The sequence below is a fragment of the Miscanthus floridulus genome, chromosome 5 (genome assembly GCF_019320115.1).
Source record: "Miscanthus floridulus cultivar M001 chromosome 5, ASM1932011v1, whole genome shotgun sequence".
Taxonomy (NCBI): Eukaryota; Viridiplantae; Streptophyta; class Magnoliopsida; order Poales; family Poaceae; genus Miscanthus; species Miscanthus floridulus.
The window spans coordinates 7,648,723-7,667,361 of record NC_089584.1 but is presented as its reverse complement, the minus strand read 5'-3'; the positions used below and the strand labels follow the sequence as shown (position 1 = coordinate 7,667,361).

General features: G+C 45.5%; 1 protein-coding gene and 1 long non-coding RNA gene across 3 annotated transcripts; both read left to right on the top strand.

Moving 5' to 3' along the window:
* The first annotated feature begins 2,531 nt into the window (after positions 1-2,531).
* Positions 2,532-4,346, top strand: LOC136451442 (uncharacterized). The gene has a single exon (XM_066452143.1). It carries the CDS (start codon positions 2,643-2,645, stop codon positions 4,053-4,055), a length of 1,413 nt encoding a protein of 470 aa, XP_066308240.1. The 5' UTR covers positions 2,532-2,642; the 3' UTR covers positions 4,056-4,346.
* Positions 4,347-7,114: 2,768 nt separating this feature from the next.
* Positions 7,115-10,604, top strand: LOC136451440 (uncharacterized). 2 transcript variants are annotated; one of them, XR_010758598.1, is made up of 6 exons: positions 7,115-8,395; positions 8,671-8,871; positions 8,953-9,226; positions 9,294-9,512; positions 9,592-9,905; positions 9,991-10,604. It is a non-coding gene; the product is annotated as an uncharacterized lncRNA (long non-coding RNA). The 2 variants fall into 2 exon arrangements; XR_010758597.1 differs by having other exon boundaries at positions 8,953-9,512.
* The last annotated feature ends 8,035 nt before the right edge of the window (positions 10,605-18,639 follow it).

Here is an 18,639-nt window from a genome sequence, read left to right as displayed (position 1 = left end):
TTCATCTGTGTTTTTAGACGCATTGTTGCAAGTATGTTTCTTTGGATGCTGCATATGTTTCACACATATATTGCAAGTGTTTTATCTGGATATTGCTTATGTTTGCAATGGTTTTCAAGTGTTTTTGCAAGTGTTTCAGAGGCATGTTTCAAGTATTTCATTTGTCTTTAGACGTATGCTGCAAATGTTGCATCTGGATGTTTCAAAGGTAGATCAGCTATTGTACATGTTGCAATGCGCGAGAGAAGCGGAGGGGGATGCGAGTGGTCCTCACGCGCGGTCTAGCGACATGGGCGGCGTTCGGGCAGTGTGGGCCCCGCATGGACACGTGAAACCTATGCGCAGGTGGGGTGTGCTAGTTTTTTTTTTTTTGCGAGCGCTAACGTGGATTGCTGGTGCGAGCGCAAGAATTGAAACACGAGCGCCCGGACGCAGGCCTCGGGCCGGACGTCTAGATGCTAGTTGCCCCGAATATTTAACTAAGCTGAGACAACAACACAACTGATGGGCTGGGGTGATACTGTGAGCTACGTGCAATCCATGGTTGGGGAGGTCGAACCATGTTGTCAAGCATGGCTTTTCTGTCAAAGCGTCCTCCGAGCAGTCGTAGGGGAAGGGTCCTCGGCCTGCCAAAGACCCATATCCAGTGGGGGCGCTAGCACACGTACCTAGTGGATCAATCATTTTGGGAGTCACTTTTTACCGCTGACGAGGCTACCTACGGTACAGGTATTGATCAACATCGTAAGGGCAAAGTACACGCTTAAGAGATGAATTCACTGCAAAGCAATAGTTCAACCCAATATACATTTTCTTCTTGAATACGCAAAAACTTTACGTATCATTGTATTAAGTAAAAGAGTTTAGACAAACATACAACGCGCTTGTATCGAGCGCCGAATGAGGTCAACCTAACACAGCCATAGTTGGACCATCACTGGCTTAGCAGGAGGCTGCTTTGAAGGCTCACGAGTCAGTGGAGAGTCCCTCTTACGTGTCACTTCGTTGATGAAGCTATCGAGGCAGCGTTTGGCGGAGTCGTCGTTGTCCTCGGTTAGGTGGGTATCCATCGGCGGTGAGTCCACTACCCAGTGAATGGAGCGCGGAGGTGGTGTCCGCAACGCACATGAGACCACCACCACCGGGTCCTCATCCTCCAGTTGAGGGGCCGTCACTGTCGCGGCCTCATCTTGTTGGGGGGGCCACCGGAGGTGACAATAGGCGCTCAGGAGAAGGGCGCGCGACAATCCGACTGCTGGCGAGCGAGGTGGCGAACTCCTCCAATATCGGGTCCTCTGTGATGTCACGACCATGCGTGGCGTCCGGGTACAACGTCAGCGTCAATGGGTCAGGCTGGACAATGCCCATCTTGTTGGACAGCTCACAGTGCCCCGCTCTGACGCGGATGGCGCTGATGGACCCTTGGTGAAGGGCATACGCTGTATGATCAGCACCTCACCTTGCTTGGAAACAGGTACTCAAGCGAGGGGCTGAGCCACCAACCGTCTACTCCGCCACGGCATCACTGGCTTCACTAGCTCTCGATTTTGATTTTGCAATGTTGCCACAATGCTAACAATGCAGTGTATGCTTTTGCCCTAAATGATTGTTTAGAGTAGTTATTACATGATATATCTGACTCGCGGAGGTGGAGGGTAGTGAGGATGTTGACATACTTAGACATAGCTGGCGGCCACTGCTACACGAAATGATTTTTAGAACCTATTTTTATTTTTAAGGGCAGGTAAATTACCCAACCACCTCTATAAAAGTTGTCTATTGCACTAATTTATCTAGATCAACGAGTGGGCACGCAAGGATGATGCTTGATGCGTTCTGCACGTGAGTTTCGAGAGCCAACAAGACAAGGACGGGAACCATACCCGTTGCCGGTTCGACAGAGACGGATATGGCAACCAGTGCAGTATCTCGAGTAGGTGAATCGAGCGGTTGAGGACTTTTGAACTAGATTATCCTGTTTTTTTTTAGAAGAAAGAGAACTTTGCTGATCATTAGGCGTGGGAAAAATATGACTAGTGATTTCAAACTTTTTTCTAGCACACGCTCAAGTTTATATACTTTTATTGCTGAAACTGGCTGAAAAATACTGTTCTGTCTGAATTGTTGTGAGAGAAAAATACTGTTCTAGCTGAAAAATAAGCCGAATCAGTCGGTTTCTGGATAAGCCGAACGAGGCCTATGTTTATGACATCCGCTGTATCCTTCTTGAAACGCTTGGCGCGGGTATTTTTTTGTTAACATATTTCAATTGCATCGAGATTTTATAGAGTAGGCAAGCTTTATTTTTTATTTGATTTAATTGATTTTTTAGGGGAATCTGATTTAATTAATAAAAAATGATTTAATTGATATAATTTTTTATAAATAAATGTTCAGATCAGATATGCACGTGTGGTCCACGTCGTGTGGGCACCAAAATAACAAGCTGGTCCACGGGCGTAAATTCCTGGGCTCTCTCTCTCCAGCACGGAGACGCTGGGGGCCCATTTAAATCAAGCACGGCTCGTCGTTGGGACTTCGTGTGCAGCCGCCAGCCGCACGCACTTCTCCCAGAGGCCAGATCCAGTCCACTCCGATTCTTCCCAAGTCCAGCAGCCGAAGAATCGCCCGCCGAATCGCCGATGGCGTCTCCGCTCCACTCCGCCGAGCTCCGGACCCCCGACGACTCGCCGCGGCCCACCGCCGCTCTCCTCTCCTCCTCCGTGGCCGCACCCCAGTCCTCGTCTGCCCCCCGCCTCCTGCTCCTCCTCACCGTGGCCCTTGTCGCCGCCACGGCCTTCGTCCTTCTCCGCCCGCCCCCTGCCCTCACCGTCGTGACCGCGGTCTCCGCCGCCGCGCGGCCGCTCTCCAAGCTCCCGAAGCCCGTGGTGTTGCTCATATCCTCGGACGGCTTCCGCTTCGGGTACCAGTACAAGGCCCCGCTCCCGCACATCCGCCGCCTCTTCGCCAATGGCACCTCCGCCGCCGAGGGCCTGATCCCCGTCTTCCCCACGCTCACCTTCCCCAACCACTACTCCATCGTCACCGGTCTCTACCCCTCCTCCCACGGCATCATCAACAACTACTTCCCCGACCCCATCTCGGGGGACTACTTCAACATGCAAAACCACGATCCCAAGTTCTGGCTCGGGGAGCCGCTCTGGGCCACCGCTGCCAACCAGGGGGTCCTGGCCGCCACATTCTTCTGGCCGGGTTCGGAGGTTACGAAGGGTTCCTGGAACTGCCCCAAGAAGTACTGCCAACACTACAATGGCTCGGTGCCGTTTGAGGAGAGGGTCGACACCATCCTTGGCTATTTCGATCTCCCGTCTGACCAAATGCCACAGTTCCTGACGCTGTACTTTGAGGATCCTGATCACCAGGGGCACCAGGTGGGTCCTGATGATCCGGCAATCACTGATGCGGTTGTACATATCGACGAGATGCTGGGGAGGCTCATTGCTGGTTTGGAGGCTAGGGGAGTGTTTGAGGATGTGAACATTATATTGCTAGGTGATCACGGTATGGTTCGGACCTGCGACACGAAGCTTGTGTTTCTCGAAGAGTTGGCTCCATGGATCAAGTTGAAGTCAGATTGGGTTCTGTCAGTGACGCCATTGCTGGCAATCAGGCCGCCAGATGGTGTGGCGCCAGCTGAGGTTGTGGCCAAGATGAATGAGGGACTTGGATCTGGGAAGGTGGAGAATGGGAAATATTTGAAGATGTACTTAAAAGAACAGCTGCCTACTCGCCTACATTACTCAGAGAGTTACAGGATCCCACCAATCATCGGGCTGGTGGAGGAAGGGTATAAGATCGAGATGAAACGCTCCAAGAAAAATGAGTGTGGAGGGGCACATGGGTACGACAATGCCTTCTTCTCAATGAGGACCATATTTGCTGCACATGGACCTCGTTTTCAGGGTGGTAGAACTGTGCCCTCATTTGAGAATGTGGAGATATACAATGTCATGGCTTCCATTCTCAATTTGAAGCCCGCTCCGAACAATGGTTCAGCTTCTTTCCCTGGCACGATTCTTTTGCCGAGCAAATGATCATGGATAGTATGAGCTGTGGTTTGTAGGAGTAAGGCCACACGGATGCCTGTTGGTGTTCTCTTTTGGTTGTTGTTGTACCTCTTAAATTAGACTTCTGTCAACCATCGGTTGTTCACTGTATCTGAACAAAACTGCTGCTAGTAGAGTTTCTTCTCTCTAGAGACAACATTTGGGAACACGATCCAAATGAAACTTTTGGCTGCTCCATTGTTCTGGATTTTTCATAGGAGTTCGTTCGAGCTCCATATTTTCTCCTTAATTGATGCTGATGCTTGTCTGTTGATAACATATGCATTGCTCCATGTCTCATGGTACTCATTTTAACCATTGTATTACATTATGGTATATTTTGTTTTGGTCCTATATCATTTTTCACCTGGCAATGAACCAGACAATTGAATATGTGCTATTTCATAAATACAGATGCACTCAACTACTCATCCCAACATATGAAACTGTAACAGCAAATTGTGTGGTACCATATCATATAGGCAAGCAGTGAATTTTTCCCACCTTGCAATTTATAAGTTATTTCCTACACCTTTACTATTTGTACTTTTTGAGAGGTACTCTGTTTTTCTTTTTCTGCGCTTTTATCATCATTTGGTACTGTTTCAGCTAACAAAAGCTGTTACTGCTCTCTTGTTTAGCTTCAATAATGAAAGCTAACAAGCCAGAATAGTGTTCTTTCACTTTTTAGGTGACCAAGGTAGGGTTTCTTCCTTCTCTGATTATGTTGTGGATCCTTTTACTCTTCTGCGTCACACCTGGTACCTCACAAATACTAGGTGTATGATTGAACCGTTCCATGTTTACAAGTAAAATATGACCATGACAAGTTCTGCAAAGATTTTGAATTTGTGCTGAAGACTACATAAGAGAGTCGAATGTATATCGTTCTGACTTCATGGGTCCTTGTGACACAATAATAAACAGTTTCTTTCTGTATATAGTTGAACTAACCAAAGGACTATTTGTCGGCAATACACTTTTTTACTTTCATCTAGAAATGGAGCAACATTTTCTCATGCACCTACTGCTTTTGTCAGTGTTTGCCTCTACATTCTATAGTTATCCTTTCTTTTGTATCCTGCATGTTTTAAATTTAATGATTTAATCTAATATTATTGGTTTCATTTGCTGAACCTAAGCTTATTACGCTTCCTATATCTTTTGTTTGAGTAAGCTTATCTGGTCTTTATTGATGCAATGAGCGTTGAAAAGTTATATATCCTGTCTTGAGAGATTGCAAATGTACGAAATATTCAGAATACAGTAAAGCAGTGACATTTCAATAAGATTGCAAATGTTCTGATATTAAATTTTTAGTCCATGAGAGATTGAACAAAAAGTAACTGGTTTTAACCTGGCATTTTTCTGGTTTAGACTGAAATATAATCAGAGCGTGTTTAGTTCCAGGAAGTTGGAATGTTGGGCTACTGTGGCACTTTCGTTTTTATTTGGCAATTAGTGTTCAAACATGGACTAATTAGGCTCAAAATGTTCGTCTCGCAATTTCCCACCAAACTGTGCAATTAGTTTTTTTTTTCGTCTACATTTAATGCTCCATGCACGGGCCGCAAACATTCGATGTGATAGGTACTGTAGCACTTTTTGGGATTTTGGGGTGGAACTGAACATGCGCTCAATCTATTGTCTTGATCAAATTGGCATCTAACATTTTTAGTTGTTACCCTACACTTGATTGTTGGTTGGTTTAACTGGTTGTCTTGACAATCTATCTGATTCTTGAAACGCTTGTAGTGATCTAGATTTGAGTACTTTTGTAGCGATTTAATAATCACAGACCTATTTTTCCCTGTTGGAAAAGTTAAGCCTTGATGATCCATTGTTACAATGTGGTAATGGCCTGTTTTGTTTCTTGCTTGATAATATAGAGAAATTATAGCACTTAAGCAACCCAAAAATTGGTTATAGATTGTAAATAGTCATTTGATTTGCTTGCATCCTAGTGGGCCTGCATGTGTTTGATTATGTAGACATGGTTAAGTCCATGAGGAGTCTCCAGGGATGTAATTGCTGCTTGTCTTGTACCTCTTGGCAAGAATTGCATCGCTCAGTCATTCAATCTTAGAAATTTGATGTATTCTATAGAACGTTGCCCCGGCATTTTCTGTTTAAGAAAAGACTATGTTTCCTTTTTTTGTATTTGGAGCCAGCTTATCTTGTTGTTTATCGAATCTCCTCAATACTTTGCATTGCTCTTTCGTTCTCCTGCACATATTTTATTATTTTTGAAGTTCTTTGTGCAGATGCTATGCCAGCACATAATTAAAGGCCTTTCTGGCTGAGTTAACTTGAATGTGCTCATTCTGTCAGGAAAGTGTTCAAATACTTGTTTTGCTGAAAGCACAGGTGCTGTAGATCAAAATAATATTGTAGCAACATCAGCATTTCTAGCTGCTGTGACCCCATGATGACCTTGCAATTTTGTTAACTTCTTATTCTGCCTGGTTTCATTATCCATGATGGGCCATACTCGCTATCTGACAAGTATTTTGTCACAAGCTAATGAAAACAGTAGATGCTGGAGAAACAGGTGCAGTGGGAAGGCTTTTATGGTCACTTCTCAGCAACATGTGCTAGGTTTGTATTGAATTACCTTACCAGTTAAAGCCTTATAGGGCAAATAAGCATCACTATATTATAGAAAAACATCTTCATATTTAGTATGTATTATCTAACATGTATACTGTTCTATTGATACTGCAGATATTTCCTTGAAATAGTGATTAGTTTTGTCATATATAAAGCATGAATCCTAGAAGTCAAAGGCACGGAGCCGAATAGGACATGTTAAAATTGAAAATGTTGCTGGCAATCTCTATGTTGAAATTCAATGTATGTGTTTTTTGACTATTTTCAGATTTTCTAAGTGAACACTGAATAGTAGTGTGGATCCAGGAAAACAACAGCATTGATGATTTCCTATAACTTCTATATCATGGGAATCCAGACTCCAGAGTAATGTTGATGAGATAACTTGGATTCGTCCAAATATGCAGGGCTCAAGAGTATAAGGTTAGTTGATGCTTTTAAATGGTAACACCTGTACTTGTACCACCTGTCTTTTTGTTACACCTTTTATCTTGTTTTACTGTTTCAGTTCACATATGATTGACTCATTGCTGTGATACTGTCTGCATTGTAACTTTCAGAAACAGCCAGGACAAATGGCTTGATGCTTTGATAGCGACCATGTTTGTCTAGCTCTTAGTTGAATCTAATTTTATTGTGTTATTTCACCACACTACACTACAACTGTGAAACCTCATAAAAACTACACTTTTTAACAAATATTTTGGCAGAACTATTTGTCTGTTGCATACTGTCATCTTGTTTACGCGTCCTATTGCATGAATGTATTGTGCGTTTAACTTGAGGTGGCATGTGACCTAGTGATAAATACAACACAGTAGGAGCACAATGATCTTGCAATCCATTGCTATTTCAATATAGTTGGCAGCATGATGCAAGCAAGAGGTGCCAGCCGTAAGCTGGTGTCCTGAACTATGTCGTGGACACATTGAGATGGTGAACACTTGAAAACGTGGCCTTGTTCCAAGCTTGCAGGGACCGGTAACATGGTAATAGTGAAACACTGTGTGCTATAAATAATGAGGGTCCAAATGTCTCCCAATTTGCTAGTTTTATTAGGTTCTTTACAATTGATTCTGTGGTGCAGACAATCTACAGATTTGGTGTCTGGTAGTTTGTAATCTTAATTGCTTTGATCCGTATTAGTTGTTAATTAGCTTATGCTTTAGTTGGCCCTAGGAATGTTTTGCTGTATCAACCGGATCTGACAAGGACTGTTGGTCCTTTCTCTACCACTGTCACAGTTTCATTGTTTGCATTAGTCTATATTAGGTAGTAGTGTCTTCCTGAAGTCTGAGAATTTTTTTTTTAATTTTAACACTTTTTCGAACTTAATTTTAAATCTAACACTCTCGTTTTTTTTAAACTAACACTTTTGGCCGCACCTATTGCCCTGGCGCGGCCAAATGCCTGTGCCGCGCCATGCATGGTGGCGCGGCAGAGGGTTGACGTGGCGACGACCAGAAGCGCTGGCCGCTGACGTGGCAGGGCTCTGCCGCGCCCTGATCCATGGCGCGGCAGAGCCGGGTATAACCTCCGCCGCGGCCAGTCCCGCTGCCCGAGCAGCAAAGCGGCCTAGGCGTCGCTCCCGCTCCCGCCCATCGCCAAGCACGCCGGCCGCCGCGCCATGAACGGCGGCAACCCGGCCCTCCATTGCCGCCTCCCTCCCTTCCCTTCCATTCCCCGGCCACCTCCCTCCCTCCTCGTTCTAGTTCAAGGTAATGACGCACATTTTATTTTCGTTTCAATGGTGGATAGAATATTATGAATGGGAGCTAAGGTTAGTAGGAAAATTATATTTGGGAACTATGGTGAAGATATTAGTATGATTTTATCAATGTTAAGGTTAATTATTTAGTTAGAAGTATGTTTGCCATGTATATTTTTGTTGCTATAATTGTTGTTTATAATATTTTAGTTGCATTGCAAATGATTATATTTTACATTAATTTGCGTTGTTTTGATTGGTGTTTAATTTGAACCATTTTATTAGATGAAAGACATGTTTCGGGAGCAGTTATGGCGAAAACGGGGTCGTCCTAGAGAAATGTACCCCGACGAGTCTAGCAAAAATGCCCCCGTCCCTCCTGAACTTCATGTCCCTAATTGTGACTGTGGTCGTTCGGGCGACATGTTTCAATCGAGACATTCGGACACAGCGGCTCGTTGCTTCTACACGTGCAGTCGTTTTAATGTAAGTAATTGTTTTCGTATATTTTTCTTCTTTATTTGTATTACTAGGTTACTAATATTTTGTTGAGTTTTTGTTGTGTAGGCCTATGAGAGGTGTTTTTTTTCAGTGGATCGACGGTGCAGACAAGTTTGATCCCAGGTACCTCCTTTTCGACGATTGGTGGAGAGGGCGACATCCACGAGAGCACTTCGAGCGGTGGGTTCCACCTCCCCCTAACCCCCCTCCAATGACAGCTAAGGAGAAGCACTTAGCCGCAGTTAGACGACTCGAGAAACCTCCTCTGTGCCATTGCGGAGACCGAGCCGTGATAAACCCTGACAATATGTTAGAGTTTGTGTGTCCAAATAAGCATGAAGTAAGTGCAAAGTGTATGTGTTAAATATTGAGCTATATGTGTCATATACTAATGTCATGTTATTTAGGTGTATTCAATGACGAAGTGTCGTTTTAAGGAGTGGTTGTATGGTCCTAAGAACAAATGGCCCTAAGAATCTCCAAAAGCAAAACAAAAGAAAAAAGAAAGGTTAATTTATAAAGCACCACCAGTCAAGTACGAATGTGGTGTTAATTCTAACTATGGCCTAGTTCCTTCGGAGCTTAGAATAGGCCATTATTGTGGCCATATGGTTGAGTACGAAGAGGTTCGTTGTTTTTGTGGTAAACATGAAATCATATTTTGTTTCTTTTGCTAAGACATGATATAATATTTCTTTTGAACAGAGCACTATGAAATGCAGGTGAAAACGTTACGATGGTCAAGCTAAGTTCTTGGATAAACTAAAGAAGAGGCAACTAATTGTAAGGAAGAGGGGATATGGACCTGACTACGTCAACCTATTCGTTAAACATCACAAAGAAAAGATGCGTGAGTTTGCTAGACAGCGGTATTTGTAACCCGATCGATATTGGGCTTAACAAATGGGGATTGGAGAGACGGATGACGTTAGAGGAGGAGAGGGCAAGGAAGGAGGCAAGGGAGGAGACAAGAGTACAGATGCAGGTCTTGAGCGAGCATGTTGCTGTATTATGTGCCAGTGAGTGCTTGAACACCTATTTTCGTTGCCTGATTGTAAATGTAATATAATTATGTTGCTAACTGATTGTATTTTATACTTGAAGGGATTGGATACAGCGAGGAACATGCTGTAGAGGTGGCTCGTGCAAGGTACGAGAAAAAGAAGTTAGATGAGTATAGAAAGCGAGCTGGTCGCACCGTTGAATCACCGATTGTGTTGTCTGATGAGGGGGCGAGGATGAGGACGACACTGCCAGACTTAGTGAGCTAATTGATGTAGCAGAGGCGGGCTTGCTGACGAAGGAGGTTGAGGACGACACTAGCAGACTGAGCGAGCTCATCGCTCTAGCAGAGGCGAGCTTGTAGGCGAAGGAGGATGAGGACGACACTGGCAGACTGAGCGAGCTCATCGCTCTAGCAGAGGTGGGCTTACAGGCGGAGGAGGATGACGACACGTTCTTTACTCAGGCCGCAGCGGCCGTAGATGAAGCGGAGGTCGCTTACTACAGGCGACAGGTAGGTCAGAGCAACGTAGGTGAGCCTAGCCACAGCAATAGGGTTGTGGTTGAGGATTGGTACTCGGACGACGAGTTGCTTACTCAGTATGTTTCTGACTGAGGGTTTTTATTACGTCGTCTGTTAGTTCCATGCTTTATTAATGATTAATGTAGCCATGTAGTAGAAATTCTATTGCGTTGTCTTATATTTCATTTGAACTACTAATGTATTGTACCCATGTATCATGTACTCGGATTACCCATCATCGATCGTAAGTGATCACATCTGTTTGTATCATGCGTTCAAAATTTTTATAATGAATGTAATCATTTGTCGCGCCATAGCCCACGGCACGTCTGTGCTGTACAAAACTACAGAACTACAAGCGGAGATGGGCTTACAGGCGGAGGTGCTGTACAAAACTACTAGTGTTGTACAAAATGAATATGAAGCAAATAAATGGTTGATAAGTTGCCATTCAACATTTTTATTGGTTTATGAGTCTACAAGTTTTCGACGACAATATTCGTTCGACGTAATGAACTAAGCCCCACGACGTAATGAACCTCGTCGTCCGATACAAGAAGGGGGTCGTCGTACTCTACATCAAGAAGGGGGATCAGCTGGTGCGGCGTGGGAGGGGCCATCCTGTTACAAAATGATAAACAAAAGGTTGGAGTATTCAAATTAACAATTTTCATATTAACATTATATAGCATTGCAAAATTTGAACTACTTGTTATGCAATACGAACACAATATGAAATCACCTGTTGTCTTCTATGTCGGCTAGCCTTGTGGCCAGATTGTTTACAAACGGAGCAAAGATTCTTGCCACGGGTCTCGTTGAAGTCTCCCCCGCCGTACATGTCTTCACCGTACCCTCTCATAGCGTCCATGTCCCCCTTCAGTCGCTTCTTCTTCCTCCTACCCTTTCCTACCTTCATTAGATCCGGATGTGGCACATAGTCATAACCATTATAAGGTGGCCACTGTGCTAGGTCAAGGTATGGCTCGAAGCTCATCTCCCAAATACTAACAGTGTTCGAACGGAGATACAAGGGTGACATATATGGCAGATCCTCATAGTTGTACCCGCGAACCCTGCAGGTCGTGATCATATGAGAGCAAGGGGCATGCATAATATGAGGGACGTTGCAACTACACTCTACCTTTTTAAGATCAACTCGGTAGTTTCGTCCACCATAACGTTCGTCGCCCAGGCTTGTGCCACCCTTGCCTTGTACACTAAAGATATGGCGGCGGGGTCCATACGGCTCGACGGTGTGCTGCTTGGCTAATTTCTCAGCCTCCTTCAAATGTTTAGCTCTGGCCTTTCCAAAACGCCCCTACTCAGCTATATTTCTCTACGCAAGCTCCCACCTCTTCATAAAATATTCGTTGCACTTATGAAAGGAGAACTCAACAATTCCAGACACAGGCAACGATCGAACTCCGATGAATACACGGTTGAAGGACTCCGAGGAGTTAGTGGTCATGATGCCATACCTGAAACCCCTCTCATCATATGCTAACGCCCACTGAGCCTTCTGTTCCATATACGCCTCTAACCAGGCCTTTCCCGCTGCATTTATCATCTTGTCTAGTTCTCTCTGTCTCCTTGAACTGGTGCTCTATACGTACACAACATAGAGCCTTTACCTTGTCACATACCTCCTGCTTCCGCTGACGTCGCTAGAAATTAGCGGCAAAGTGTCTTATGCACCATCTATGTACTAGAGGCGGGAACCCATCTATATGCTCAGCTGCAGCATTAAGAAGCCCTGCGTGATGATCGGAGATCAAATATATAGTGCGAGTTGGGCCAAGTACTTGTACACGTAGAAGTCACATGAACCATGACCACGATTCATTGTTCTCTCCCTCTGCCAAAGCAAATGCCACGGGTACTATTTGGTCCTCAGAATCAACAGCAGCAACCATCATCAAGGTGCCCCTGTACTTTTCTGTTAGGAAAGTGCCATCAACAAGTACGACTAGCTGACAAAACTAAAATGCATATTCCGTTTGCGCAAACGACCAGAACACACGATAGGGGACATGTCTCAATGGGTCCCCAAAAAACATCCCTCCGGTGTCCACAAACCATTTCAAGCCAGGGTTGTAATAATGCATTGCACATAAGATGCGGGGCACCCTGTTGTACGCTTCCTCCCAAGTACCCCATCGAATCGCCAGAGCAATTTGCTTAGCACGCCAAGCCTTTCCGTACGTCACATCGTACCTAACGAATCTAGATATGAGCTATTGTAAAGAAGACACCGAGATGTCGTTATTGTCATCAACGAGCCCCAATATACGATGGGCAAGGTAACGTACAGTGAGCTGCTGATGATTTTTCTTCCCCCTATTGTCTAGGCAAGTGTGGGGTTCAACAATTTTAGTTATCCTCCACCTGTCATTACTCTGTCTTCTTCGTGCATTTAACCTCTACAGACAACCGTTTTTGCATATCAAGTGGTATCTCAACTCCTGATCCAAATGAGTGACGATGTACGGTCTATGGTGGTACACAGCATAGTCCTGAAGGAAGAGTTTCATCTCTGACATTGTGTTGAATATCATCCCCTTCCTAAGGGTTTCTATCTCGTGGTTATACAATGAATTCCTACACATCTGAAGACCGGTATCATAAACTGTCATATCCGTCATGCTGACATCTCTATAGTTCGGAATGCCCCTAAAAGGTACGTTCTTGGACCTTAGTTGCTCAAGCTCAGTCGCTGTGTAAGGTGGTGGTGGAACATACTGCTGCGCTTCGCTAATTCTGGCCCATGAATCATAGGGGATATCATCTACAGCCAAATCTGTGACTAGTCTACCCTGAGCATGGACACCTTGCAAAACCTCAGTTGGTACTGGTAATAGCATAGTATGTACCGGTACTGGCATGGTATTAGCCGTTGCTGTCATAGCATCTGTACCTCCTTGGTCATCATCAGAATCGTCTGAATCACTGCTAACTACATCACCGATCATATCCTTCTCCTGCTCCTCCTCTTTCCGTTCGAACTCATTCACATTGAAGTCATTGCTTATACAACCTACTGCAGTTGAATGAAACTGCTCCTGCATGAACTGACCGTCCAAATCCATGTTATCCTAAGTTGCTTCATCTTCGACCCCTAATTCTTTTTTATTGCCTCCAAAACCATCAATGGACGGGCCGTCCTGAACACCATGCATCCTGTACCCATTCTCCACCACCACCTCAGCCATGGGCATATTGGAACCTTGGAGAACCCTAGTGTAGCGGGACCAGTGAGCAGGGTCGTGCAAGGGCATGAGGATATAGTGTGCCCTAGTCTTTCTAGTATCAAACCTCTCCTTTAGTGTGAAATCACCGCCAAACTTTATATTCAAACGGATATAAAGGTCGTTGAAGCTAGGAGGTTCATCAAATCATTCTAATTCTTCTTCCATGTCCTCAAACATACCATCCTCTCTCCTAACACTTCCTCCGTATAAAACTCTAACACAACAATCCATCTACAGAAGCATTTAAAAAAACTTCATTAAGTCGTCTAAATCATCGTACATAATGTCCATACTAACATTAATATGTTTTCTAACTATAACTATACTAACTAATCAAATATTAACATCTATACAAGACATACTATAACTGTACTGACTAAACTAACTAACCTTACTACCTATACTAAGTTATTATATTATGTATACTAACTAAACTAACTAACTTTACTAACTATACTTTAATAATTTTACTAACTTTATTAACTGTGCTAACTATATTAGTGGAGTACCTCGTTACAGCGCGCAAGACCGGGCCGGAAGTTTTTGGCTGGAGGGGGAGGCGCGCCGGCGTGCGTGACCGGAGGTTTTGGCCGGAGGGAGAGGCGCGCCGGCGTGCGGGCGCGACGGCCGCGGCCGGTGGCCTGGCTGCCTGGCTTGCTGGCGCGGACGGGCTGGCTGGCGTGGGCGGACGCGGCCGCGGCAGACGGCGTGCACGGTGGCCGGCAGGCGCGGACGAAGGCGAGCGCGGCGGCCAGCCTTGCTGCGCTACTCGAAGAACGGCGACTGCTCGGGCACGCAGGCCACGACGGAGGTTATACCCGGCTCTGCCACGCCATGGATCAGGGCGCGGCACTGCCGCGCCAAGATCGGTGGGGCGGCAGAGCCCTGCCACGTCAGCGGCCAGCGCTTCTGATCGCCGCCACGTCAGCCTTCTGCTACGCCACCATACATGGCGCGGCACAGGCATTTGGCCGCGCCAGGGTAATATGCGCGACCAAAAGTGTTAGTTTAAAAAAAACGAGAGGGTTAGATTTAAAATTAAGTTCGAAAAAGTGTTAAAATTAAAAAAAATCAAGTCTGAAGGCTACTGTATTAAGTACAGTACTGACTTGCATTTAGTCAGAACAAATTCACATGGACAATTAAGTTCTCAATATATTATCTCCTTGTTCTGCCTTCATTTTTTTTGTAAAAAGATGCAATCGTGCACCAGGCTCTTATTTCTACTGAACTACCCCAGTAAATTTTCTCCTCGTTACATTTTACTACATAATTTTCATTTATATTCACATAGGACAGATGAGATGCTGTGAGAACCAGGTGTACTGGCATCAGCTGCAGGAACTACCAGCAGGTTTAATCTTCAGTAAATAATTCTCAAGACAAAGCAAGCCTGCCCATGCCAACAATACTGTTGCTCTATAGATCTCATGGTCAGTAATTGCTTTGTAAAAGGGGCGTACCCAGTGCAGAGAGCTCCTGCTCTGTGCGGGGCCTGGAGAAGGGTGTCAGTGGTAAGCCTTACCCTCGCCTATGCAATGCAAGGAGACCGCGACTCGAACCCGGGACCTTTCGATCACAGACGATAAGACTCTACCACTTGCACTAGGCCCGCCCTTCAATTAGTAATTGCTTTGTCATTGAGTAAAATTTACCTCACCTATCATTCCTTTCTTTCACCATTGACATTCTACAATACTTTCATACCCAGCATTCACATCAAAGCCCTGTCTGGTATCTTCGCCTTCGCATTTACCTTTTATGAGCAGTACCATGGTAACTACTCCCTCCATTTTAAATTAAAAGACATTTTGGCTTATCTAAATACATAGTTTTTATTATGCATCTAGATATACACAATGTCTATGTCTGTAGCTTTTGTTATGTATCTAGATATACACAATATCTATGTTTATAGCTTTTGTTATGCATCTAGATATACACAATGTCTATGTCTACAAAGCCAAAATGTTTTGTAATTTAGAGTGGAGGGAGTAGAAAACACCACACTAGGCAGCAAGTCCATAATATTTGATGACCGCAGGATAATGAAAGTGAGTCCGTACTTGCTCCTGTTGCCCCATGCTACAGACTTACAGAGATCCTTTGCTCCTGGTCTTGCTTAATCAATCTCCCAGCCCATCTTGCACCTGTGCATGTCTCTTGGACCTTGCTCGGAAAGCCTTATAAACTGCAACTCACCAGTGTCCTGGTCAACTGCATGCAAATAGGATTATAGGAGCGAGGGTGGCTTCGTGGCTGTGCAAGCTCACTATTGAGATCCCCCTTGGCCTTTGGCCACTGCTCTGCTGCCCAGAAATGTTTTTTGCAGGCTCCGTCCTTGTTGCACTCGCCCATCATTGATTCCTTTTGTTCCTTCCTTTACAATCCCAATGCGATGCCCCTCTGTGCATACACGACGGGCTGTTTTGTTTTCTTGCATGTGACTTTCCTGTTTTCTTCCACTAACCGTGCCAAGGATTGGGTAGCGGATCGTCGTCAAATCGGTATCTGAAGCCTCAAGGTGTCTTGATTCCCGTACAGTAGCTAGCTAGCTTGTTCTGTTTGTTAGGGCTAGGGTTAGAAGAATGTTTCAGTGACTGTCGGGGCGTTATCAAGCTGGCATTTTCCATAACCTTGGGTCCTTGGCCGAGATATTCTCCCAATGATTGGCGCCAATCTAATCTCAATCCAAAACTGGGCCATCTCCACCTCTGCATGCTATGTGTTACTATGTCATCACCATAATTTTCCAAGAAGTTTTCCTAGTGACGTGTGTGATACATATATTGGATATAATTTTAAGGCTTACTACCTGTGAGCAATTTTGGAGGTTCCTAAAACAGCTGTTCTTTTGCAATGCAGAGCAATGGCACCCCCCATATCTGTACTTTCTCATTGTCGGCTTCAAATTCAGGTAAGGTGTCATTGCATATCTCCTCTGGTTTTCGTTTCTTAATATTGCAGCTTGCTACTGTCCAGAGTCAAATCGATTGGAAAAAAAGAAATCTACTTTAGTGGAAACAAAGATTTTGGAACACACATCCCACTGCTGCGGCAGCTAGCAGCTTCTCTGCACAGCCTTCGTCTTTTTGCCAATGGATTTGACCTGAACCTGGAAATATCCATCCACAACCCAAGTGGTTTCTCTTTGGTCTTTCCTTTGTTATTGCATCAAATATTAGATAGATCCGTAGGTGCATGATTCCCCTGTGACCCTAGCTAGCAGATCAACTAACTTATCATGCCTCGTTTTGGCAGGGCTCTGGCTTCTCTGAAAATGGCTCCGGCTCTGGCTCTTCTGAAAGAACAGCTCCTCTGGAGGAGCTGAAGCCGTTCTAGAAAACGTTTGGCAAAACGGCTCCTTCGCATTAGACGACGTGAACCCACAGCAAGAAGCCGCGCGAAGCTCGTTTTTAAGGCTTCTCCTGTACAGACAAAAAATAACTCCGGTTTTTGACCGGCTCCCCATACGGAGCCCTTTTCAAAACAGACGTTTGGCACACAGGAGCCGAAGCCGAAGCCTCTGCAGGAGCCCTACCAAAGAAGCTCTAAGTTAGGCTACCATTAAGGAGGACAGCGAATCCTGGTTTCCCACTGAGGTTCCGTGAGGTTAGGTGCAGTGTCGATTGGTGAGCTGCCTGAAAAAAAAAAGAAACCAAAGGCCTCGTTCGGCTGGCATGGAGAAAGCACTGTTCACGAAGGAATTTTACTGTTTACAGATAGTTTCTCTTATAAATTTCTCTAGATTGATCCAGATTTCTCTAAATTTTTTCAAGCGACCAATGCCTGGCCGGCTGGCCCCCATCCGGCCATCCGTGGGGGCGGCTGCCTTAATCAAATCACAGGAGTTGGAGCTAGAAAACTACTATAACTATGGCTAACGCTAGTGATTTAGGCGTGGGGCCAGATATAATACAACTATAGAAGAGAATGAAAGCACCGTCTAAACAAGTGAGTGGAGTGCGACGTGCATCATTTCTGGTCACGATCATTGCTTGATACTACTGCTACCCGCACTGCCCAAAAAATTGTGCCCCCCCCCCCCCCCCCCCCCCTGACACATTTGACACATGTATTGCTATTTTTTTCCCCACCACTGGCGGCAAGGAGTCGTATACTGTGTGCTAGGGCCCCGGATCTGGCGGTGGCTGCAAGATTAGTGCCGCACAAATCTGGAATTTGGTTAGTGATGGATCCTTTTGTTCAGGTCTCTTTCGAGCGGGAGATGTTCTTTTTCTTCTATAAAATTGAATTGATTCTTGTAAAAGTTTTTCTAGGAAATTCATTCCTATCTGGATTTCACTGTGAGACGTGCAGGAGAGAGGTTTGCGTCCAATTCCCGAGTCCTGGTTGCGGGCAAGCTCTGCGCATACTGGTTCATATTGTTGTTGTTTGTGAAGAAGTACTGTTGACTGGTTTGTGTAAGAGAAAAATACTATTTCAGCTAAAAACAAGTCACAGCGAAACGAACGGGCTGCTGGTCGATATTTCCGAGGGGCGCTAGAGGACGGTTTGCTTTCGGCTGTGTTTGACCACTCCCTGTCAAAAGGGGAACGATGACAACGGGAGTAGTACCCTCTTCCACTGCCCTTTCGACACGACTCCGCTTCAGACGATGCCGCAGGCAGCAGAGGAAGGGAACGATGAACGATCGCTTGCCAGTGAGCAGTAGCGGGCGGTACGTACGGCGGTGTACTAGCCCTGGGCACAGGCAAACGGGAAACAAACACGGCGGCGGCCTGGTCGTCAGTCAGCCCGGCCGCAGAGGGCGTGTGCGACGCGGACTGCCTCAGGCCTCAGGACGACGCGCTGTAGGTGTAGGTGCCTCCCCGTGCCGCCGCTGCCGTTGCGCTTGTTCTCTGCTGCCGGGGAGCCTGCAGGCTGCAGAGAGGGTCCGTGCACCGTGGTTGATCGAGCTCGCTGGTGAATGGTGTGATGCGACGTCGCTTGGTATGGTTTCTTCTTCGCTCGGGA